Genomic DNA, 24,776 nt, shown 5'->3' on the forward strand with positions numbered 1-24,776 from the left:
TGGAATAGAATAGCAACCTCAGCAGGATGTTCATTTTGATGATTTGAACTTTGCCCACTAGGGACAACGGAAGACTACTCCATCTCTAAAATCGAGTCGCACCTTATCTAACAAATGTATAAAGTTTAACTTATGAAGCCTATGCCAATCATATGTCAGTTGGATTCTCAGATACCGGAAGCTACCTCTGGCACGGTGGAAGGGTAATACCCCCAGATTGGCTCCCCTCCCTGGGGGATTAATTGAAAAGTACCCGCTTTTTGCCAGATTTAACTTATAGCCCGAAAAGGAGCCAAAGCCACTCAGCAGTCTCATAATCTCATCAATAGAGGAGATTAGGGGCGAAATTCTCCGACCCCCAGCAGAGTCGGAGAATCGCCTGGGGGCGCCTAAAATTCCGCCCCCGCCGTGGCAGAGATTCTCTGCCACCCGGGAAGTGGCGGCGGCGGAATCTCGCCACTCCGATCGGAGAGGCCCCTGCGGTGATTCTCCGGCCCGGATGGGCTGAAGTCCCGCCGCTGGGAGGCCTCTCCCGCCGCCGAGGTTTGAACCACCTCTGGAACGGCGGGATCAGCGGCACGAGCAGACCCCCGGAGTCCTGGGGGGGCGGGGGGCGATCGAACTCCGGGGGGGTGCCCCCACGGTGGCCTGGCCCGCGATCGGGGGGCGCTCAGACACCGGGCCAGTGCCCTGGTTGCACTCTTTCTCCTTCCGCGGCCGCCACGGCCTCCGCCATGGTGGAAGCGGAAGAGAACCCCACATTGCGCATGCGCCGGCAGTGACGTCAGCGGCCAGCTGCCGCTGACGTCACTGCCGGCGCATGCCCGGACCGGCGAAAGCCCTTCGGCCAGCCCCGCTGCCGGGGGCACCGGTTTTTTGCGCCAGTCTTCTGGTGGCAACCGCTCCGGTGCGGGGCTGGCCCCCAAAGGTGGGGAGAATTCCCCACCTTTGGGGAGGCCCGACCCCTGAGTGGTTGGCGCTACTCCCCGACGCCGACACCCTCCGTCATGCCGGGTAGGGGAGAATGCCGCCCCAGATCTGTGACATACAGGAGCAGGTCATCAGCATAAAGAAACACACTATCCTCCCTTCCCCCACGGTCAATCCCCCTCCATCCCCAGAAGCTTTCAGTGCTATCGCCAGAGGTTCTATCACCAGAGCGTAAAGGAGCGATGACAAAGGGCACCCCCATCTTGTACCCCTGCTCAGAGGGAAGTATCCTGATCTTGTCGCATTGGTACAAACTTTAGCCATGAGGTTTCTGTACCGCAGCTGCGCCCATGAAATAAATTTCTGCCCAAACCCAAACTTCCCAAATACCTCAGTGAGGTACTTCCACTCCACTCTGTCAAATGCTTTCTCGGCATCTATAGCTGTAATCATCTCTGGCTCAGGGGCCAGAAAAGGCAAGAGGACAACATTCAGAACCTGCCGTATATTGGAGGGCAGCTGCCTACCCTTCACAAATCCCGTCTGGTCTTCTACCACTATATCTGGGACAGATGGCTCTAACCGAAAAGCCAGGACCGTAGCCAGTGCTTTTGGCATCCACATTTAGCGATATGGGCCTGTAGGAACCATGCCCCATTGGGTCATTATTTTTCTCTAAAATAGGGGAGGTGGAGACCTATGTAAGAGTATCAGGCAGGTAACCTTGAGCTAAAGTGTTGTTGAATGTATCTACTATTACTGTACCAACTGGTCTAAGAATCTTTTGTAAAATTCAACAGGATACCCATCAGGGCCAGGGCCTTGTTCATCTGCATCAACCAAATTGCCCTTAGCACCTCATCCGAGCCCAGCGGGTCCTCCAGCCCCTTCCTACTTTCCTCCTCTCCTCTCAGGAAGGACCTGTTTAGAAACTCTATCATATCTGACACCCCCTCCAGCAGTTCCAACCTGTACAAATCCCTGTAGAATGCCCCAAAAACACACTGACTTCTCGGTGCTGTCACTAAACCACCCTTCAAGTTCTTCACTTGCATAATCTCCCAGGAGGCCACCTGCTGCCTCAGCTGGTGCGCCAACAGACTACCTGCTGCCTCCCCATGCTCATATAACACACCCTTTGGGCATGGTAGCTGCTTCTCCACCCTTGCAATAGATACCAAGTCGAATTGCACCTGGAGGCGCTTCCTGGTTGTAAACAGCTGAAGGATAGGAGCCTCCGAGTAGCAGCAGTCTGTATCCAGAACCTCTCCTACCAATCGCTGCCATTCCTCATTCACTGCCCTCTGTAGCCTGCTGTATGGGATCTGTCTCCAGCTCAAAATCTACCAAATGTGAGCGTGATCAGACATTACTATCCTTGACTATCCCACTTTTCTGACTCCCAGGAGCAGTGACTTACCAAACAAGAAATAGTCTAATCCGGAATAGACCTCTGTACATGTGAGAAAAATGAGAATTCCTGATCATGTGGATGCAGTTTTCTCCACGGGTCCACTTCCCCCATCTGCTCCATGAAAGTTTGATGTACCAACGCTATCCCCAAAAGAGACAGAGATTTAGGGCTTGATGTCCCCATTTAATATTCCAAAGCACAATTAAAGTCTTTCCCCCCACCCCCTTCCCCACCCCCCAAGACAATTTGAAGTGTGTCTAAACCAGGAATGGAGTCGATCAAAACTTTGATAAATACTACGTTGCCCCAATTAGGGCCATATACATTCACCATGATTACCAAAGTACCTGCCAAAGACCCACTCATATTACATACCTACCCTACCCCGGTGGTTGAAAATGGCACTCACTTATTAATCATCAAAATCGCTGGGCCTTGGGTTCTACCATCGAAATCTGAGTGAAATACATACCCCACCCACCCATTCCGGAGTCTGGTCTGGTCCCTCACTCACAAATGGGTCACCTGAAGAAACACTACATCGGTGTTTAAGTTCTTTAGATGGGATAAAGACTCTTGATCTCTTCACTGGCTCACCCATTCCCTTATGTTCCAGGTGACCAGCCAAATTAGAGGTTACAAGCAATTAATGCATCAAGGACAATCCTTTTTTGCACGGGGAGCTAAAGACAACTTGAGTCCAGGTTTAGAAATAACGCTATTAGATTGTTAAATGACACTCCAGAGCACACACACACACACACACTCACCTTTCTCTCTCTCAGGCACACACACACACTCACACTCCATCTCTCTCCCACACACACTCACATCATACATGCCTCTCTCGGGTCCTCATTGCCCCGCTTCTCGCAGGACCCCACGGTCTATTCCTCTCTTGGGTCCCAGTGACCCTGGCCTCTCTCGGCCCCCATGGCCCTCTCAGCAACCCAAGGTCCCTCTCAGTTCCCTCAGTCCCAATCTCAGTCACCACGGCCCCGGCCACTCTTGGTCCCACACCTCTCGATCATTGCGGCCTTGGCCTCTCCCACACCATGGATGCGATCTACCTTGCTCCGGTCTCCTGTCACCTTGGCTCTTGGCCTTGCCTAAGAGTTTAAAGTGACTTTGCCTGTATTTTCAGCTCATCCAATCAGAGACTAGCTTGCCAATGCATTGGCAGTTGATAGGCTGGCGAGTGTGCATATCAATAGCCAACAAAGTGAAAAAGCTGCTCTTGATTGGTCAAACCAGAAAGACAGTTTTTCCTAAAGTTAAAATGACGGACGTACCGTGGAAGAGAATTTTTGAAGAATCAGCACAGATTTTAGAGAATAGATTTGTTTAAGAGAAAGATTCTCTGCATTGCATAAATTGACAAGAAAATGCAACCATTTTTACTTGTATGAGTCAGCAGAAACGGGTATTTATTTGAGCCGGAGTTCTCCGACAATGGGATTCCCTGACCCGCCGGCAGCACACACCCACCTGCAGATTTTCCGAGGGCGTGGGGTAGCTTAAATGGGAATTCCCATTGACAGCTGTGGGAGCAGAGAATCCCGCCGCCAGCGAGCGGCACACCAAATTCTCCTGTCCTTGCGAGCAGCGGTAGCGGGGTGGACTCACAACGGTGAATCCCAGCCTTGGTCACACAGACTAAAATTTAATCACAACAATACGAAAACTGTAGCCATTGTTTTGTCCTGCAGAGTCATATTGCACATTATAGAATGCCAAATGTCTGTTCAGACTGAACACAGAAGGAGAGATCGATCATCTCTATTTGAAGCACAGAAGTTGTCTATAAAAAAATATATTTCTGGCTCAGTCGGGCCTCTGGAAGACTCCACTCTTTCTCAGAACGGGTGAAACGCCTCGAGCTGGCTCTGCACCAATGATGCATTCATGCAGGTGCTAGAATCCCCCCCCCCCCTCAACTATACAATTGATCTTATCCCTGGTATTTGAATTATTTCAGTCTTTGATGGGCATTCTGCTCTGTTGCATTTATGCTGCTGATGCACAACCTCAGGATTTTCCAGGCCACTGTCTCCATGCTGCAGTTTTTCTGATGGTTTACCCATCTCTCGAACAACTACTGCTTTATATATTTTTTTAAAACACCCAAAATAAAACCTTCACCAGAATAAAGTTTTCTTGTGGCTTTACTTGAAATAATTTTGAAACAAAACACTTTGTGTTGATGGCTAAAATGTTGCAATGTAAGTGTAAATAATTTCTTCAGAATAATATACTGCTATAATGACATGCGCAACAGGGTTATTTAACAATAAATACATTCCTAATCTCTGTATGAATCTATGATGCCCCATTTTGCACTGCAATACATTCAACCTGTTTTCACTTAGATGTTAGTGCAACTAATTTTCAATGCAGTTATTTTCTGCCCTCAAGTTGCAAACTAAGGCATTGGGCTGCAAATTTGAGGTCCCACAACAGTACCAAATGGAATGCAGTTCGTAAAGCAATGGCAGCCAAGATGCAAAAGTGAAGTCCCACCTCCATTTGTATCTCCAGCTATTTTCAGCATCGCAGGAAAGGAGGCAAGTCAGGAACCCAACATGTTGCTGTTTAGAAATCGCTGGCACCATTGGAGAAGTGGGCATTTTGGAACTTCTGCAATTATCATGGGGAGTGACCACAGTTTGGAAGCCCCACTAAATCACACCCACAAAGCGGAGGCGTGAACCACGGATTAGAGATGGGAAGCGAATAACAGGTGAGTTCATTATGAAATGTTGGATCTGAACTGTATCTATGTTTAGCAAAGTGAGTGATGACAGTTCAGTGATTGGAAAATGTAAATATCCATTAAATAATGTGGCTGCCATGTTATTCATTTGGAAAACCGGCAAGCTGTCAAGTGAAAGGACAGCATTGTAAAAATGGAAGTCTTTGGTGCAGTAGAATAGATTAGCCAGCGGTGCGAGTAATGAAAGGCTAGCCAATAATGATATCCAAGGCTAATTTTTTTAACTCTACCTAATACTTCAATTCATGTATTAGAACACAGAACATAGAGCAGTACAGCACTGATCAGGCCCTTCGGCCCTCAATGTTGTGCCGAGCCTTGTCCGAAACCAAGATCAAGCTATCCAACTCCCTGTCATTCTGGTGTGTTCCATGTGCCTATCCAATAACCGCTTGCAAGTTCCTAAAGTGTCCATTCCACACCCAAACCACTCTCTGAGTAAAGAACCTACCTCGGACATCCCTCCTATATCTCCCACCCTGAACCTTATAGTTATGGCCCCTTGTAACAACTACATCCACCCGAGGAAGTATTCTCTGAACGTCCACTCTATCTATCCCCCTCATCATCTTGTAAACCTCTATTAAGTCGTCTCTCATCCTCCTCCGCTCCAAAGAGAAAAGCCCTAGCTCCCTCGACCTTTCCTCATTAGACCTATCCTCCAAACCAGGCAGCATCCTGGTAAATCTCCTTTGTACCCTTTCCAATGCTTCCACATCCATCCTATAGCGAGGTGACCAGAACTGTACACAATACTCTAAATGTGGTCTTACCAGGGTCATATACAGTTGCAGCATAACCTCACAGCTGGACCACACAAATAGCAGAGGACCCAGAACCCTGTGGTACACCGCTGGTAACTGGTCTCCAGTCTGAAAATATTCCATCCACCACCACCCTCTGTCTTCTATGTGATAGCCAGTTACTTATCCAATTGGCCAAATTTCCCTCTATCCCACACCTCCTTACTTTCTTCATGACCCAACCATGGGGAACCTTACCAAACGTCTTACTGAAATCCATGTATACAACATCAACTGCTCTACCTTCATCTACACACTTAGTTACCTCCTCAAAGAATTCAGTCAAATTTGTGAGGCAAGACTTACCCTTCACGAATCCGTGTTGACTATCCCGGATTAAGCTGCATCTTTTCAAATGGTCATACATGATTTTTCTCGGCATCGGCCGATTCAGCAGTTTGCGCCCGGTGACCCAGTAATCATTCAAAATTTTGCTGGTGGTGCCCAGTGGGTCCCTGGCGTTATCCTTCGCCGAACAGGCTCTTTCTCTTACCAGGTGCAGGCCCAGGGTCATCTCCAGCGCAAGCATGTAGACCACGTTCGGTCCAGAAAACCATCTCTTCCAAAGATTCCTTGCCCATGGAGCTCATTTCTACAGCTACAGAGACCAGACACAGTGCAGAGTATTACTCACAATCTTACTCTGGTGTCGCGCTCAAAGCCTGTGCAGGTCGTTGCATAACCGCGTGGAGATAGAGATGCCGAGATGGCGGAGGCAGCGGACTCCGACTCCGAGATGGAGACTGGATGCCTCAGAGTGGGAGTCATCAGGCCCACGCGCCGTGGATGTACAACTGTTACGCTGTTCATCACGGAAGTGCCGTTCTCCGTCTCTTTACACGCCGCCCGATCCAGCGCCTCATTTAAATGGTGTCCGATGCCCTCCTTCGCCAGGGTCTTTGGTGGATTCCTTGGACTTTGAGGGGGAGGGATGTTATAACCTGCCTGCTTACCACTGGCTGGGGACGAATGGCAATCCCACAATTCTTTGGGAGTATGAGCTTTCCCAATGAGGGGGCAGAGAAATCATTTGCAGATTCCCTGCATAAATAAAGCTGACCAGTTTGGAACCAGCTAGAGAGGAGTGAGCAGCAAGGGAGTTGCTGCTGCTGTTGTGTGCGTATATATATATTATTGTAAATAAATGTTATTTCTTTCTATCCTTCAACTCGTGCTGGATTCTTTGTGGCCCTCACAAAAGATGTGAAACAAGGTAAGTCAGTAATAGGGGTTTGAGGAGGATAGGACTAATAAGGGCAGCAGGGTAGCATGGTGGTTAGCATAAATGCTTCACAGCTCCAGGGTCCCAGGTTCGATTCCCGGCTGGGTCACTGTCTGTGTGGAGTCTGCACATCCTCCCCCTGTGTGCGTGGGTTTCCTCCGGGTGCTCCGGTTTCCTCCCACAGTCCAAAGATGTGCGGGTTAGGTGGATTGGCCATGCTAAATTGCCCGTAGTGTCCTAATAAAAGTAAGGTTAAGGGGGGGTTGTTGGGTTACGGGTATGGGGTGGATACGTGGGTTTGAGTAGGGTGATCATGGCTCGGCACAACATTGAGGGCCGAAGGGCCTGTTCTGTGCTGTACTGTTCTATGTTCTATGTTCTATGATGTGGAGGATTTATACGGATCTTCAGGTTTAACTTTACTTGAAGGATCTGCTGATGTCAACAAAGAACTGGACTGATGTTTCTGGGACTGGTGGCTAGTCCTTACACCCTGTTGCTTCAGCAGCGGAATGCCTCTGCCTCCACACCTGCCTCTGCCTCAGGCCTCCAGTAACAGGCCCAACTCCAGTTCTACCACCTTCCAAGAGAAGAACATTCTGCCTGTTGGCATGTTAGGCACAGAGGCAGATTCATTGCCTGCGTTAATCCCACTTCCACACTCCAATGGAAAGATTCCAGCCTTGGTTTAGTTATTCCAGGCAATCATCCAAGAATCCTGACAGGCTAACATTAATTGGATCTGCCCCAAAAATTCCTAAAAGATGGATTTACCAGCATTATTATTTCATCAGTTATATTCCATAATATATGATGAATTGCTGCTAGCAAGCTTCAAAAATGATCATGAAGTAAGGGCTGGGATTTTCCTTTCCCGTTGTCATCGGGCGGGTTCAGTGGCGGGAGTGAAAAATATTGCAAGAGCTGCCAAATCATGTTTCACGCTGACGTAAGCACCTGACACCCCCTTCCCGCTTCAGTGACGAGGTATGTTTCCCAATTATTCAACGTCGGGAACATCATTTGAATACATTACCATCTAATTTTTAGGCCTGTATGCCTGAATCATCCCTCCACCCAGACATCAGAAAATCTATTTGCATCGGCATGAGGGCAGATCAGCGTGACTCTTAATAGATCTCCCAAGGTGGGCACCTGGTGAGCACACATCCCGGGGAGCTCAGGTGAAAGAATCGCTCGGGGTGAACAGGATCATTTTATGGAAATGTCAGGCACTACCCCCTGGCACTATGTGGGCACTGCCCATTGGCCAGATAGTCCTGGGGGAGGGCGGCACAGGGGTGTATGGTTGAGGGGGGGGGGGGGGGAGTTCCAGATAAACTTCTTTACACTGGGAGGACTATTAAAAAGGACACCTCATTCTTCGAGTGACTAAGTTACTAGCTAGACGGGCGAATCGGATGGCCACCTAGATTTCTCAGAATGATACCTCGACTCAAAGATAAAATTACATGGGGAGGTACACAACCTAACATTACATGTCCTGGAAGTTCGAAATTTAAAGGGATGATTTGAACAAAATTTTCAAGGTCAGAGGGGCACAGAAAGAGCAGATATAGAGAGACAATTTCTGCTGATTAGGAAGACTCTTTCGGGCACATGGGGAGGGCAATGCATGGGCCTAGTCTAAAAATTAGAACCAAGCCTTTCAGGAGTGAAACAAATGAGAGTATTTGTTTGGAACTCACTTTCACTTACAGCAATTAATGCTAGACCAATTGTCATTTTTAAATTGATGGATTTTAATAGATTTATGTTAATCAAAGCGATTGAGGGATATGGGGCAAAAGAGTGAATGGAATTAGGTCACAGATCAGCCAGAATCTCATTGAATGACAAGACAAGTTCAAGGGGTTAAATGGTCTCCTCCTACTCCAATGTCCCTATGCTGGTGGGTGCAGGGATGGGTAAAAATCAATCCCACTGTACTTTGTGGATATTCTGATAAAGGGTTTGAACCTGAACCATTCCCGTGCCTGTTCTCTCCAAATGTGCTGCCCTACCCAAATATTCCCAGGACCAGCGGTTTTCTGTTTACAAGACAGTACCAACTCCCCTTTTGGTGATATTGGGATCTTGACTATTTATGACCTGTATTAATAACTTGGATGAGATAGCCAACTGTATTATAGCCAAATTTTCTGATGATGTAAAGATAGCTGGGAAAGCAAGTTGTGAGAAGGATATAGATATGTTAAGTGAATAGGCACATAATTGGCAGATGGAGTATAATGTGGATACATTTGAGGTTGTCCGCTTTGGCAGGAAGAATAAATAATCAGAACATCATTTAAATGAAGAGAGACTGCAGAATATTGCATTACAGAGGGATCTGGTTGAGCTTGTGCATGAATCTCAGAAAGTTAGCATGCAGGCACAGCAAGTAATTACAGAGGCAAATAGAATATTGGCCTTTATTGAGTGGGATATTGTGTAAGTCTTGTTGCAACTGTACAGGCCTAGAGTACTGTGCCCAGTTTTGGTCCTCTGAGTTAAGAAAGAATATAGTTGCTTTGAAGGAAGTTCACTTAGTTGAGTCCTGGAATTAAAGTGCCATCTTACTAGGCAAAGTTGAGTAGGTTCAACCTGACGTGATTTGGCAGATTTTTATCACCAAGGAAGTCGGGCAAGAAAGTGGAGTTAAGGCCACAATCAGATCAGCCATGGTCATACCGGATGGAAGAGCAGGCTCGAGGAGCCAAAAGGCTTATTCCTTCTCTTCTTATGATCTTATCATTGTCAGTAACTTCTTAAATTTAGAGTTGTCTCCTTTCAGAGCCCAAATGGTATGTAAAGTTACATAACAGCGGCAGAACAGAACAAAATCATGAAATGTTGCAAGGCCAGATTTTTAATGTATAGATCAAATGCTATCTATCCAGGGAATTTTATTTGATGAAAGTTTCGTTTTTAAGAATACAAGTAGGAGAGAACTTTCTGTTGCATTATATCAGTCTCTATACTGCAAAATACAATCAAATTATCATAACTAAACAGAATCTGGGAATTCTCAGACTTACAGTATTGGCTAGATGATTTTCCCTTCTGTGTAACATGTTACATATACTGAAGCCCTTGTTCGCCAACTTCACAAAATATTCTTTTGTATCTGTAGAAAATTCCTCCTTTCTACTAAGTTATTTGTTCTTGAAGAAGGAACTATACTATCATAGAGTATCTGTTCAGTTGAACAGCCTTATTTTTGGAAAGCAGGATTATAAACTTGATAAAATAAAGTTTGTATCCATTTAATCCTCTTCCTCTATTTCTTATAGATGTGACACTTTTTAAATTTCAACTTCCTACTTTACATTAATCTAGTGAGCCCCTATATGGTGTAACCGGGAGGAACTTGGAAGACCTACAGGCAGGAAGCTGCTGCGAATTATTTGCAAAAGTCTTGGCTGTGGGTTTGGGCAGCAAACTGAGAGACTGAAACAGTTGGTCTAAAAGTGAGGGAGAGCAGAATGTGTGAAAAAAGGCAGAGTTGAATAGAGACTGAATCTGTATCCTGATTAAATTGAGATAAGGCGAATGAGAACTGCTGGATTTTCCTGCAATACAAATCTCTTTTTGACTAAGTTTGTTCGAAACACTGGCCAGCTGTACGTTGTTTAAGAGGAGCCTCTTGGGGGGGGAGGTGGGGGAAAGCGAAGCAGAAGCTGGGAAAGGAAGTGAAAGCATTTTTTTAGGGCTGTCGTTAGACTGCTTTAAAGTGACACATCTGGCAAGTGAAGACGGAGGTGGTGTGGTGTGGGGGTAGAATAAAAACAACGGAAAGCAGGAACAGCCAGCAGGCTCTGGAAAAAGCCGGACAACAACCTGAAGAAAAGACTGTCAGGAGAAGGGGAGGAAATGGCTTGGAATTCACCCTGGCTGTACACTTTCTCCCTAACCTTCTTAGGATTGTTTTACCCAGCTGCTGGCTCTGGCGAAAGCAGTGGTCTTTCTGTCAGTCCAGAAGATAATATCACGAGGAAATCTACCATCCTTGGAGATCAGCATCCATTTGACGTAGGGAATCGACGTGACGAGGTAAACAGCACACTTTACATCAGGGAATTGTCAATGTTGATGCTTATGCAGGTGAAAATGGACACTATATAATAAAAGCGTAATACGTGTTGGCCAAATTGTTACTCAGATATTTAAGAAAACAAGCATAATTTAGAAATGACGGAAATTGTATACGTTAGTTTAATTGCAAAATCTCCTATTTTATGCTTTTCTACTACTGCTCTCAGTTTTTCCTCTTCATTGTATTAGTAAAAGGAAACTGTTGCAGACCTTGCCATTGCCTGTGCTCTACATTACTTATCTCAAAGTGTCCGATCCCGCATCTATATATCAAATCATGCCAGTTTTATCTGCAAGATTAATGACTTAAAATAATATATATAAATATATTGACCAGTCTGCTTCTCCTGGTTCTGTCAAGTTGCAGGCTATAAATGAAGAGGAATGAGTTAAATAGTCCTGTTTATTGTGAACAGGATTCATTCCGTGAATAGGAAATAACTAGGACATTAGAAAGAAAATGGGAGGCAGGGACGTTAAAAACAGGAAATTAACATCAATACCTGGAAATACAAGAAATGAAAAAGATGGATAAGAGAAAAAGGACTGAAGAAACGCATATGGAGAAGGGAGGGGAGGGAGTGCCGCCAATTAAGCAGACGGGGAAAGAAAAAATAACTGTACTGAACATCAAAAGCTAAACTACAAAGCAGTGGTATTCTGTAAGCCAACATAAACTTTTGAAGATGGTTAAAATAAAAAGACAGATCATTTTCACGGGGGAGTAAACGCCGGAAGTGTTTATCTTGAGGTTTCTCCTTCCAAATCAAAGACATATGTGCTGATTCCTATGAAGAAAAACAGTCAATCCGAAGATAAATGAGGACTCATTAAAAATGAGGGTGAGATGATAACTGCCCAGAGAGACCAATATCGGGAATTCTTCTCCTATCCGATTTATTTGCTTCAGAATCCAACTGCAGACATTTGGGAAGGGGGGTGGCCAGGCAAGCAAACTATGATCAGCGGGAGGTGTAATAAAAGCTGCCCAGTCTGATGAGAGTTTCTCACTAGCCTGGAGAAAAACATATCACTGTTTCATGTGAGAAAATGAATAGCAATCTATCTGAGCTATGGCGATCTGTGGAATGTGCTACATACTTTTAGGGTCAGGAAAAAATGTTTTCGACATGACACAAAGACCACAGTCACTGAATTCAAACTTCAGAGTGCAAGCACAGAGTCAGTCATAAATTGCTATACATTCCACCGAGGCAAGTAACCTTAATTCTTCAATATGATCTCATTCCTGACAACCAATTAGTTCAGCAAAATAAGAAGAATTACAGTCCTCAAATGGTGCAAGCAAGGAAATAAAAGTATGCATGAATCTTCTTAGAATCTTGACAGTAAAGAAGGAGGCCATTCAGCCCATTGAGTCTTGGCTCTCTGAAAGAGCATTCTATCTAGTCCCACTCCCGGACCCATCCCCATAACCTTGCACATTCTTTCTTTTCAGATCGTGTTGCAAAAAGTTGGTATGAAATCAAAACCTATGCTTCAAGTGTCAAAAACAGCTGTGATGCAATTTTGTCTGTTTTTCTTGTTTGAGATAAATACCATAAATTACCTTTTATATTAGCTTTTTTGAATAATTCAAATTCCAGAAGTGAAACTAATGCATGTTTTCTGATAGCAGCAAGTCCAAAACTAGCAAACACTACTCTTCCCCTAAATATACAAGTTGGAAACACAATATACAGCTGAAGGAATTGTATACTTATTTGGTACTGTGTGTGTGGCCTATTGAGGGCCAATTGATTTGAATGGGGTCAAGTTCTGTTTTAGTTAGCCAACACATACAACTGTGTACACACAATGGAACTTCCACACCTCCCACTCCAAGTATTACCCAACATTATAATAAGACTTGTGAAAGTGTTCCAGCAACTAATAACATCACTTGGAGTATTTCTAATTGAAGCATTGCTATTGTGCTTGTAATCTGGGAAAAAAAGTAAGGCAAGTTTGAATTCTTCTATGATAGCCACTTGCCCTCTTGTGGAAACTAAATAGTCAAAGTGGATCACGGCCTTCTACTTAGATATTGATTGTAAATGGGATTGATTGTCTGATGCAAATGGTTTCATTCAGACTGAAATTTATAAGTGCACACCAATGATTAGGAGGCTTGCTGACACCCAATTATTTCATATTTTGGCATTTATTCTTACCAGAGATTTAGGGGCTTTTTCCTACTTAATTAATTCAGGTTTCAAATCTGCTGATTGTGTTATTAAAATGTCACCAACATTCTTTACCAATGCCTCTTATTCAAACAAAACAAAAACAGAGACTAGAATTTTACCAGGCATTTGGTGTCAGACTGGAAGCAGGAAGGCTGACAAGATGGGACAGGAAGACATCGAGGGAAATCCCCCAAACCTTCTTGCTGACATGTCATTTTGCCAATGGTGACCAAGGTGTTAGATAACCCAGAGTCCAACTGAACCGCATAAGTGGCCAAATAAGGGTAATTCTCTCCTTTGTGGCCATTCTGACTGTTTTGGAGGATCTACCTCCACATAGGGCAGAGGGCAGCAGAGCAGAGCTACTGATCAGCTGTTCTGGGGAAATTTGCATACGTGCAGTGCGGTCAGCCTAAGTTGAAGGTGAACCTGTGAAGAAGACCCAAGGAGTTTGAGTAAAGGCAAGCAACCAGCAGAGGGCAGCAGAGCAGAGCTACTGATCAGCTGTTCTGGGGAAATTTGCATACGTGCAGTGCGGTCAGCCTAAGTTGAAGGTGGTTTGTGGAGGGGCTGTTGGCAAGTGACAGTTAAACCCGAAACACTTTGTGAGTGTTTCCCACCCTACCTCCTCCTCTAACCAACCCCCCCACCCCACGGTGGTTGGGAAGCGGGAGCAGGGGCCTGTCGTGAAGGTGAGTGAGTGCCTTTAAATTTGCTTACCTTTCAGCGGGATCAGGGTTTGAGGTAATATCAGGTAAGCTCTTCCTTTTTTCTTTTTCTTGTTTTTTTTTTAATCTAGAGGGGATGTCAGGGAAGGCAGTACAATGCTCCTCCTGCAGAATGTTTGAGGTGAGGGACGCCGTCAGTGTCCCTGCTGATTTCATCTGTGGGAAGTGCACCCAACTCCAGCTCCTCAAAAACCGTGTTAGGGACCTGGAGCTTGAGCTGGATGAACTTCGGATCATTCGGGAGGCAGAGGGGGTCATAGATAGGAGCTTCAGGGAAGTAGTTACACCAAAGACTGGAGATAGATGGGTAACTGTAAGAGGGACTGGGAAGAAGCAGTCAGTGCAGGGACCCCCTGCGGTCGTTCCCCTGAGTAACAAGTATACCGTTTTGGATACTTGTGGGGGGGACGACTTACCAGGGGTAAGCCATGGGGTACGGGCCTCTGGCACGGAGTCTGTCCCTGTTGCTCAGAAGGGAAGGGGGGAAAGGAGTAGAACATTAGTAATTGGGGACTCAATAGTCAGGGGCACAGATAGGAGATTTTGTGGGAGCGAGAGAGACTCACGTTTGGTATGTTGCCTCCCAGGTGCAAGGGTACGTGATGTCTCGGATCGTGTTTTCCGGGTCCTTAAGGGGGAGGGGGAGCAGCCCCAAGTCGTAGTCCACATTGGCACTAACGACATAGGTAGGAAAGGGGACAAGGATGTCAGGCAGGCCTTTAGGGAGCTAGGATGGAAGCTCAGAGCGAGAACAAACAGAGTTGTTATCTCTGGGTTGTTGCCCGTGCCACGTGATAGTGAGATGAGGAATAGGGAGAGAGAGCAATTAAACATGTGGCTACAGGGATGGTGCAGGCGGGAGGGATTCAGATTTCTGGATAACTGGGGCTCTTTCTGGGGAAGGTGGGACCTCTATAGACAGGATGGTCTACATCTGAACCTGAGGGGCACCAATATCCTGGGGGGGAGATTTGTTAGTACTCTTTGGGGGGGTTTAAACTAATTCAGCAGGGGCATGGGAACCTGGATTGTAGTTTTGGGGTGCGAGAGATTGAGAGTAGAGAGGTCAGGAGCACAGTTTTGACTTCGCAGGAGGGCGGCAGTGTTCAGGTCTGTGGTTTGAAGTGTGTCTATTTCAATGCCAGGAGTATACGAAATAAGGTAGGGGAACTGGCAGCATGGGTTGGTACCTGGGACTTCGATGTTGTGGCCATTTCAGAGACATGGATAGAGCAGGGACAGGAATGGTTGTTGCAGGTTCCGGGGTTTAGGTGCTTTAGTAAGGTCAGAGAAGGGGGCAAAAGAGGGGGAGGTGTGGCGTTGCTAGTCAAGGACAGTATTACGGTGGTAGAAAGGATGCAAGATGGGGACTCTTCTTCCGAGGTAGTATGGGCTGAGGTTAGAAACAGGAAAGGAGAGGTCACCCTGTTGGGAGTTTTCTATAGGCCACCTAATAGTTCTAGAGATGTAGAGGAAAGGATGGCGAAGATGATTCTGGAAAAGAGCGAAAGTAACAGGGTAGTTGTTATGGGAGACTTTAACTTTCCTAATATTGACTGGAAAAGATATAGTTCGAGTACATTGGATGGGTCGTTCTTTGTACAATGTGTGCAGGAGGGTTTTCTGACACAATATGTTGACAGGCCAACAAGAGGTGAGGCCACTTTGGATTTGGTTTTGGGTAATGAACCAGGCCAGGTGTTAGATCTGGAGGTAGGTGAACACTTTGGAGACAGTGACCACAATTCGGTGACCTTTACGTTAGTGATGGAAAGGGATAAGTATACCCCGCAGAGCAAGAGTTATAGCTGGGGGAAGGGCAATTATGATGCCATTAGACATGACTTAGGATGTGTTGGTTGGAGAAGTAGGCTGCAAGGGTTGGGCACACTGGATATGTGGAGCTTGTTCAAGGAACAGCTATTGCATGTTCTTGATAAGTACGTACCAGTCAGGCAGGGAGGAAGGGGTCGAGCGAGGGAACCGTGGTTTACCAAAGAAGTGGAATCTCTTGTTAAGAGGAAGAAGGAGGCCTATGTGAAGATGAGGCGTGAAGTTTCAGTTGGGGCACTTGATAGTTACAAGGAAGCGAGGAAGGATCTAAAGAGAGAGCTGAGACGAGCAAGGAGGGGACATGAGAAGTCTTTGGCAGGTAGGATCAAGGAAAACCCAAAAGCTTTCTATAGGTATGTCAGGAATAAAAGAATGACTAGGGTAAGAGTAGGGCCAGTCAAGGACAGTGGTGGGAAGTTGTGTGTGGAGGCTGAGGAGATAAGCGAGATACTAAATGAATACTTTTCGTCAGTATTCACTCAAGAAAAAGATAATATTGTGGAGGAGAATGCTGAGACCCAGGCTATTAGAATAGATGGCATTGAAGTGCGTAGGGAAGAAGTGTTGGCAATTCTGGACAAGGTGAAAATAGATAAGTCCCCGGGGCCGGATGGGATTTATCCTAGGATTCTCTGGGAAGCCAGGGAAGAGATTGCTGAGCCTTTGGCTTTGATTTTTAGGTCATCATTGGCTACAGGAATAGTGCCAGAGGACTGGAGGATAGCAAATGTGGTCCCTTTGTTCAAGAAGGGGAGTAGAGATAACCCCGGTAACTATAGGCCGGTGAGCCTAACGTCTGTGGTGGGTAAAGTCTTGGAGAAGATTATAAAAGATACGATTTATAATCATCTAGATAGGAATAATATGATTAGGGATAGTCAGCATGGTTTTGTGAAGGGTAGGTCATGCCTCACAAACCTTATCGAGTTCTTTGAGAAGGTGACTGAACAGGTAGACGAGGGTAGAGCAGTTGATGTGGTGTATATGGATTTCAGTAAAGCGTTTGATAAGGTTCCCCACGGTCGGCTATTGCAGAAAATACGGAGGCTGGGGATTGAGGGTGATTTAGAGATGTGGATCAGAAATTGGCTAGTTGAAAGAAGACAGAGAGTGGTAGTTGATGGGAAATGTTCAGAATGGAGTTCAGTTACGAGTGGCGTACCACAAGGATCTGTTCTGGGGCCGTTGCTGTTTGTCATTTTTATAAATGACCTAGAGGAGGGCGCAGAAGGATGGGTGAGTAAATTTGCAGACGACACTAAAGTCGGTGGAGTTGTAGACAGTGCGGAAGGATGTTGCAGGTTACAGAGGGACATAGATAAGCTGCAGAGCTGGGCTGAGAGGTGGCAAATGGAGTTTAATGTGGAGAAGTGTGAGGTGATTCACTTTGGAAAGAATAACAGGAATGCGGAATATTTGGCTAATGGTAAAATTCTTGGTAGTGTGGATGAGCAGAGGGATCTCGGTGTCCATGTACATAGATCCCTGAAAGTTGCCACCCAGGTTGATAGGGTTGTGAAGAAGGCCTATGGTGTGTTGGCCTTTATTGGTAGAGGGATTGAGTTCCAGAGCCATGAGGTCATGATGCAGCTGTACCAAACTCTGGTACGGCCGCATTTGGAGTATTGCGTACAGTTCTGGTCGCCTCATTATAGGAAGGACGTGGAAGCTTTGGAACGGGTGCAGAGGAGATTTACCAGGATGTTGCCTGGTATGGAGGGAAAATCTTATGAGGAAAGGCTGATGGACTTGAGGTTGTTTTCGTTAGAGAGAAGAAGGTTAAGAGGTGACTTAATAGAGGCATACAAAATGATCAGAGGGTTAGATAGGGTGGACAGTGAGAGCCTTCTCCCGCGGATGGAGGTGGCTAGCACGAGGGGACATAGCCTTAAATTGAGGGGTAATAGATATAGGACAGAGGTCAGAGGTGGGTTTTTTACGCAAAGAGTGGTGAGGCCGTGGAATGCCCTACCTGCAACAGTAGTGAACTCGCCAACATTGAGGGCATTTAAAAATTTATTGGATAAGCATATGGATGATAAGGGCATAGTGTAGTTAGATGGCCTTTAGTGTTTTTTTTTTTCCATGTCGGTGCAACATCGAGGGCCGAAGGGCCTGTACTGCGCTGTATCGTTCTATGTTCTATGTTCTATGTTCTATAGGGAAACTCCCGGATGAAACATCGTGGCCTACCAGTCAGCTCTGGTTGTAGTGGGTGGAGGGCTTCTTTTTGGATACGCCATGGCCACAGAGAAAGCCCTAACAACCGTGGTCAGCTCCATGGCAACTGTGCCACCTGTGCCTCTTGACACAAACTCTCAGTCACCAGGACCTGTTTGCCTGGTCCCGGTTTCCTACAAGCCCACTTAGCCCACTTCAATGGAGCCTTGGTTATCAAGGCACACTCTCTCTGCAATATCAGCCACAGCCCCAGCTAGCCGTAGCACTGCTGAGGCTACTGAGCTGCTGACGCTCTGATTAAGCCAGAGATTCTTGGAGGTGGGCCGCTGTCCCAGTTAAGAATGCCTCCCTGTGTCCTGCCACCAGCTGAAGTGGGATTGCCTTCCGCTTTCAAATGCGATGGGAAAATAAGCCACGAATGTACACACCCCTCATTTGACTTCTGTACATAACTAATCCTGACTCTTTGAACTGACATCATTAGCTTTGATTGATTTTACTTTCGCAGTGGCTAGATAATATGGGTAAACAATTCTATTGAATAATTCTGATTTTATTTGACTATTTCATTAGACTTTTTCAGTTTTTGCGAGTTTACAATCCGTCGTCGCCAATATAAATTGGTTTCCAATTTTGGCTAGTTTAGTTCAGTTTTTTTTTTTCCTTTTTAAGTAAAATATTTAAAGTAAATATTATTTTGAAAGTATAATGTTGTTAATATAAATTAAGATGTAAAGGGAAAATACCATGAACATTTTAGTCACACTGGATAGGCACAGATTTGCATGACTATTGGTTAAGTTCTGAATGGTGTTGCTACTGTTAGGGATTCATGTCTTTGATCTTTTCACCTGAATGCAAACAGTTCACAGGCACTTTGCTAGTGTTATTAGGGGTCTAATGAGTGAAGGACTGCTTAATGGTAAAATCTAACTTACCGGTCAACAGAGGATCACAACCCAATTAATAGAGGATCACAATAATATGAATCTAGAATTAATCTCCACTTTTTTGGTAGATTACATTTTTAGATTAAGTATCCAAAGATTAGTTTTTTTACATTTTGTGATAATTCTGCCTTCTTGAAGCAGGGTTATTTCGTCAGGTGTTATTAGTGGCAAGAGAGATACCACGCTTCTTTCAAAAATCACTTTGAACTCAGGTTTGTTCACTGCTCATCCTTTGCAGAACCAGTGAGAGGTACAGTGTAGAACCAGTGAGAGGTACAGTGCAGAACCAGTGATAGGTACAGTGTAGAACCAGTGAGTGGTACAGTGCAGAACCAGTGATAGGTACAGCGCAGAACCAGTGAGAGGTACAGTGCAGAACCAGTGAGAGGTACATTGCAGAACCAGTGAGAGGTACAGTGTAGAACCAGTGAGAGGTACAGTGCAGAACCAGTGAGAGGTACAGTGCAGAACCAGTGAGAGGTACAGTGTAGAACCAGTGAGAGGTACAGTGCAGAACCAGTGAGAGGTACAGTGCAGAACCAGTAAGTGGTACGGTGCAGAACCAGTGAGAAGTACAGTGTAGAACCAGTGAGAGGTACAGTGCAGAACCAGTGAGAGGTACAGTGCAGAACCAGTGATAGGTACAGCGCAGAACCAGTGAGAGGTACAGTGTAGAACCAGTGAGAGGTACAGTGCAGAACCAGTGAGAGGTACAGTGCAGAACCAGTGAGAGGTACAGTGCAGAACCAGTGAGAGGTACAGTGCAGAACCAGTGAGAGGTACAGTGTAGAACCAGTGAGAGGTACAGTGCAGAACCAGTGAGTGGTACAGTGCAGAACCAGTGAGAGGGAAAATTAAAGGACAAAATTGGTCGCCACTGAAATCAGATACGCAAATACCATGCAGATGGTATACAAACGTTGTACTGCTGATTGTTTGAATTATTCTGATGTGCAACTCAGCACTGAATGTGCTGCTGATCTGATCACCCCAAAAATAAGCCCAAGTTTATGCAAGTCTCACAACATTTAAATTACCCTACACTACTTAAAGCTCGATTGCATGTCTTAATGGTGTCACATGACTGCAGCCAGGACTGATACTAGAGTTTCAAAATGTGATGGTCTGTTGAAAGGAACAGAAATGATGCTGAAAGCATACTCCTGCAGGTTTCAGATGATCTGTAGATGCGAAAGATCAACAGAAGGACAGGTTATCTTCCCTTAGGGAGCCAGACAAATGTTCAGAAGGCAGTGGGAGTAGGCAATGGTGGGTCAAAACCACCAGGCTCGTGCCGAGGACCTTACTGCCATGCCATCAGATGTTTATAGACTTCATTAAAGTGGTAAATGCCAGTGAATGCATCCTTAGATGCCAACTGCACCACTAGCCTCAGGCTAAGGATAAAGAAACAATAAAGTGTGACCTGACACTCACAATCACCAGCTCCAATACAGACACCACACACATTTAGATCATAATGTAGAAGCAGGATCTGCATGTGGCACCAGGCTCATGTGGATTGAAGCCATTGCAGGGGGGAAATAATCATGCTGGTGTCAGCTCCTCAAAGGGTGAAGTCACACATGAGTTCTGCTGCAGAGGACACAAATGATGATTTTGATGGGGTGACTGACATATAGAAAATAGCTGATGGGCTTGCACACAAGAATGTTTGGTGGACTAGCTGGCCTGTCAAAGAATTAGTAGGCATGGTCAAGCAACATAGAAGATTCCAGCTCCAACTTGGCACAGGAATCCACACAGACCTTTAGAGTCCATTCCTTTCAACATGGAAGTGGTGGCCAATTCCATGAGAACTCAATTGTGATTCAACATCTAATGACCAATGTCTCAGCTTCCTGTAGCATGGCAGAAGCCACCCAATGTCTGAGTGCTGTAGTGGAAGTTCCAACTGAGGGTTTGAAATCTCTGTTCATTGCCATGCAAACTTATCCTGGTGCAGTGCAGGCTTAGACCGCTGCCATCTTAGTTGTGGATACCAGCATTCAAATAAGCTTGCAGGCTGTCGCCAGTCCTACAATATGTGTTCCAACAGATGACTAGGATACCTGAGGCACCGCCTGGGTGAGTGACAGTGACTCCATGGAGCAGGAACTTGCTGTTCCTGCTCAGGATGACAGAATTCATGCTCCCACCATGGCCGCACCATGAGTAGCCTCAGCTCTCCAGCCTAGATGCCTACCACTGACACCAATGTGTTACAGTCTGTAGCCAGACCTTCAAGACTCAGAGGTGGTTGAGGTTATTCTGCTAGACAACCTGCAGTCTCCCCTACTAACCGTCAGTAACCTTCCACCAACCATGGTGGAGCCACTGAGATTGTACTGCAGACACTAAGAAATTGTACAAAGAGGGTGATTGGTTGAGTATTGTATGAAATAGATTACTTTTTTGGATAAAATATGGTATGTGATGGTTGTTTTGTTTTGTAGCTTTAATTGGGTTTAATTTAATGCTTCTAACGCTATAGTTAGATTCATGCTGGACAAAGGATTTTTCAAGTATGGGGATTGGTTAAGTTTCAACTGTGTTTTTATTGTGCTTAGAGAGGGCAACAATATGAATAATAAATAAAAGGCATAAGCATGTGGGTGTTGCTCAACAACTAGGGCCTTGAAAAGCTAATAAACTTTTTTAAAGTTTTAGTTTAGCTAATTTGATTGTAGGTGGATTCTAGGTAATGAGAGAGAATACAGCTCTCACAATACTGCAATTGGCTTTAGAAGGCTAAAAGAGGAACATCTCTCTCAACATTGCGAGAAGTCATAGTTAAGAAAACAGATGCCAGGAATCTAAAGTCCAGCTAGTTAAGGAAACTGGAGAAATGAAGATAAGTTTACAAGAAGTCTGAGATTGAAAGTACAAGAACCAAGCTCTGATCAGTAAAGACAGGCCAATCTGAGAAAAAGGCTGAGATACCAGAAGATATAGGAAGCGATTTTCAGGTGTCTAAGATTTCACTACAGCCTGTGAAGCGTGTTTTGAAATAACTATGGAAATCGGTGGCTTGATCTTGGAGTTTGTGCCAAAACAGTTCAGACAAAGGAAATCTAAAAGGGAGTGTTGTAAAGTCCTGGACTGGATTTAATGTCAAAAGTGGAGCAGAAGCTTTTGTTTTTAAGTGTAATTTGGAAAACCTGATCTGGATTTTGGAATGCAAACTGCAAAGGGAAAGAATACTTATGAGAGATGATTTTAAAGTGTGGTTTTGGGAGAGGGGAGAAACTCTTGTGTGACCATCATCTGAGGGGATTCAGAGGAGCCATCCACAAACATTTACATGGGGTTCTGAATAGAGTGTGCCCATTGTCATTGTGTGTGCTTAAAAGGATCTTTATGTTAATGAGACCATTGTAGATTAAGGTGTACTTTGTAATCCATGATAATCTAAAAATCTGAGTGTATTTGTTAAAATAAGGGGAGAGTAGAGGCGTACTGTATAATCTAATTTTTTCAATGATTAATAAATGTTTTTTTCTTATTGTTAAAACTCCTTAGCAGTCTTCTTTTTTTTAAATTTTGATTACCCAATTATTTTTTCCAATTAAGGGGCAAATTTAGCATGGCCAATCCACCTACTCTGTACATTTTTGGGTTGTGGGGGCGAAACCTACGCAGACAAAGGGAGAATGTGCAAACTCCAGAGCCGGGATCGAACCTGGGACCTCAGCGCCGTGAGGCGGTTGTGCTAACCACTAGGACACCATGTTGCCCCATTAGCAGTCTTCTGACTCTGTTCCTCCACATTTTATACAAAATAAAGTTACTGTCTTTTGAGTCAGGATTCCATTCTGGGATGTTACCATCCAGTTATTACATCAATTGGGATTGTATCAGACACTTTGTTGGTGTGTACCAGAGAGCTGGTTAGATGGGGACCAGCTGAGCAGCAAGAATCTGGAATTTTCTTCAGGGGAATTGGGTTGTGATGTTGAACTCAAAGAGTACCAACCTGAATAGTGAGTATACCAGCTGCTTCCTCCATTTCTCCTTCTCGTCAGGAGCTCCCTTCATTTTTTTAAATTTAATTAATTTTTAAAAATTTAGATTACTCAATTCATTTTTTTCAAATTAAGGGGAAATTTAACGTGGCCAATCCACCTAACCTGCGCATTTTTGGGTTGTGGGGGCGAAACCCACGCTAACACAGGAGGAATGTGCAAACTCCACACGGACAGTGACCCAGAGCCGGGATCGAAACTGGGATCTCAGCGCCGTGAGGCCGGAGTGCTAACCCACTGTGCCACCGTGCTGCCCTAGGAGCTCCCTTCATGATGGCCATGTTGTGGACATTGCAGACGACCACACCATTTGAGACACACTAGGTGAATACTGGTGTGCTCTTCCTGAGCAATCCAGGCAATAAACCATTGCTTCTGCAACTGATAGTCTGCTTGATTACATTCCACACAGCAGCAAGACTATTGTTGTATGAGTGCTGACGTCGGCCTTGTGGAAGGGAGTCATCAGCCAGTTGTCGAGATGACAACCCTTTTCACCTAATAGCCACCCTTTGGTTTGACGGCTATTGAAAGACTGAGGATGGCTCAGGATGAATACATCACAACCACTGCCAAGATTGGTGGCATAGTGGATAGTGAAGAAGGTTATATAAGATTGCAACAGGATCTTGACCAATTGGGCCAGTGGGCCGATGAATGGCAGATGGAGTTTAATTTGGATAAATGTGAGGTGATGCATTTTGGTAGATCAAATCAGGACATATTCAGTTAATGGTAGGGAGTTGGGGGAAGTTACAGAAGAAAGAGATCTAGCAATACAGGTTCATAGCTCCTTGAAGGTGGAGTCGCAGGTGGACAGGGTGGTCAAGAAGGCATTCAGCATGCTAGGTTTTATTGGTCAGAATATTGAATACAGGAGTTGGGATGTCTTATTGAACTTGTACAAGACAGTGGTAAGACCACACATGAAATATTGTGTTCAGTTCTGTCCACCCTATTTTTCGAAGGATATAGTTAAACTAGAAAGAGTGCAGAAGAGATTTACAAGGATGCTACCAGGACTTTGTGGTCTGAGTTTTAAGGAGAGGCTGGACAGGCTGGGACAGTTTTCCCTGTAGCATAGGAGGCTTAGGGGTGAAGTTAGAGAGGTCTATAAAATAACGAGGATCACAGATAAGGTAGATAGTCAACATCTTTTCCATAAGGTAGAGGAGTCTAGAACTAGAGGGCATGGGTTTAAGGTGAGAGGGGAGAGATACAAAAGGGACCAGAGGGGAAATTTCTTCACACAGAGGGTGGTGAGCATCTGGAACGAGCTGCCAGAGGCAGTGGTAGAGGCGGGTTCAATTTTGTCCTTTAAAAAGCAGTTAGACAGTTATATGGGCAGGGTGGGTATAGAGGGCTATGGGCCAAATGCAGGCAAGTGGGACTAGCTTAGTGATAGAAACTGGGCGGCATGGACCGGCTGGGCTGATGGCCCTGCTTCCATGCTGTAAACATCTATGACTCTAAGATGCTCACCCTTTTTGGTATTTGGTTAAATCCCTCAATTCTGCATTCAACCAGATTTTTCTTTTCATCTGTACAGTGGAATATTCTTCTGCCTTTCAGCCTTTCAGCTACTTTTACGTAATTATGCTCATAAAACTGCTTTGGACTGGAGATAGGG

At 45.2% G+C, this 24,776-nt stretch overlaps 1 protein-coding gene across 1 annotated transcript in view; it reads left to right on the plus strand.

Annotated features, from left to right (window-relative positions):
* The first annotated feature begins 10,578 nt into the window (after positions 1-10,578).
* Positions 10,579-24,776, plus strand: part of lama4 (laminin, alpha 4) — a 214,094-nt gene continuing 199,896 nt past the window's right edge. Inside the window, exon 1 of the mRNA XM_038799653.1 lies at positions 10,579-11,198. Coding sequence (XP_038655581.1) covers positions 11,019-11,198 — 180 coding nt within the window. The 5' untranslated portion in view covers positions 10,579-11,018. The remainder of the gene's footprint in view (positions 11,199-24,776) is intronic.

The sequence above is a fragment of the Scyliorhinus canicula genome, chromosome 6 (genome assembly GCF_902713615.1).
Source record: "Scyliorhinus canicula chromosome 6, sScyCan1.1, whole genome shotgun sequence".
NCBI classification, from domain to species: Eukaryota; Metazoa; Chordata; class Chondrichthyes; order Carcharhiniformes; family Scyliorhinidae; genus Scyliorhinus; species Scyliorhinus canicula.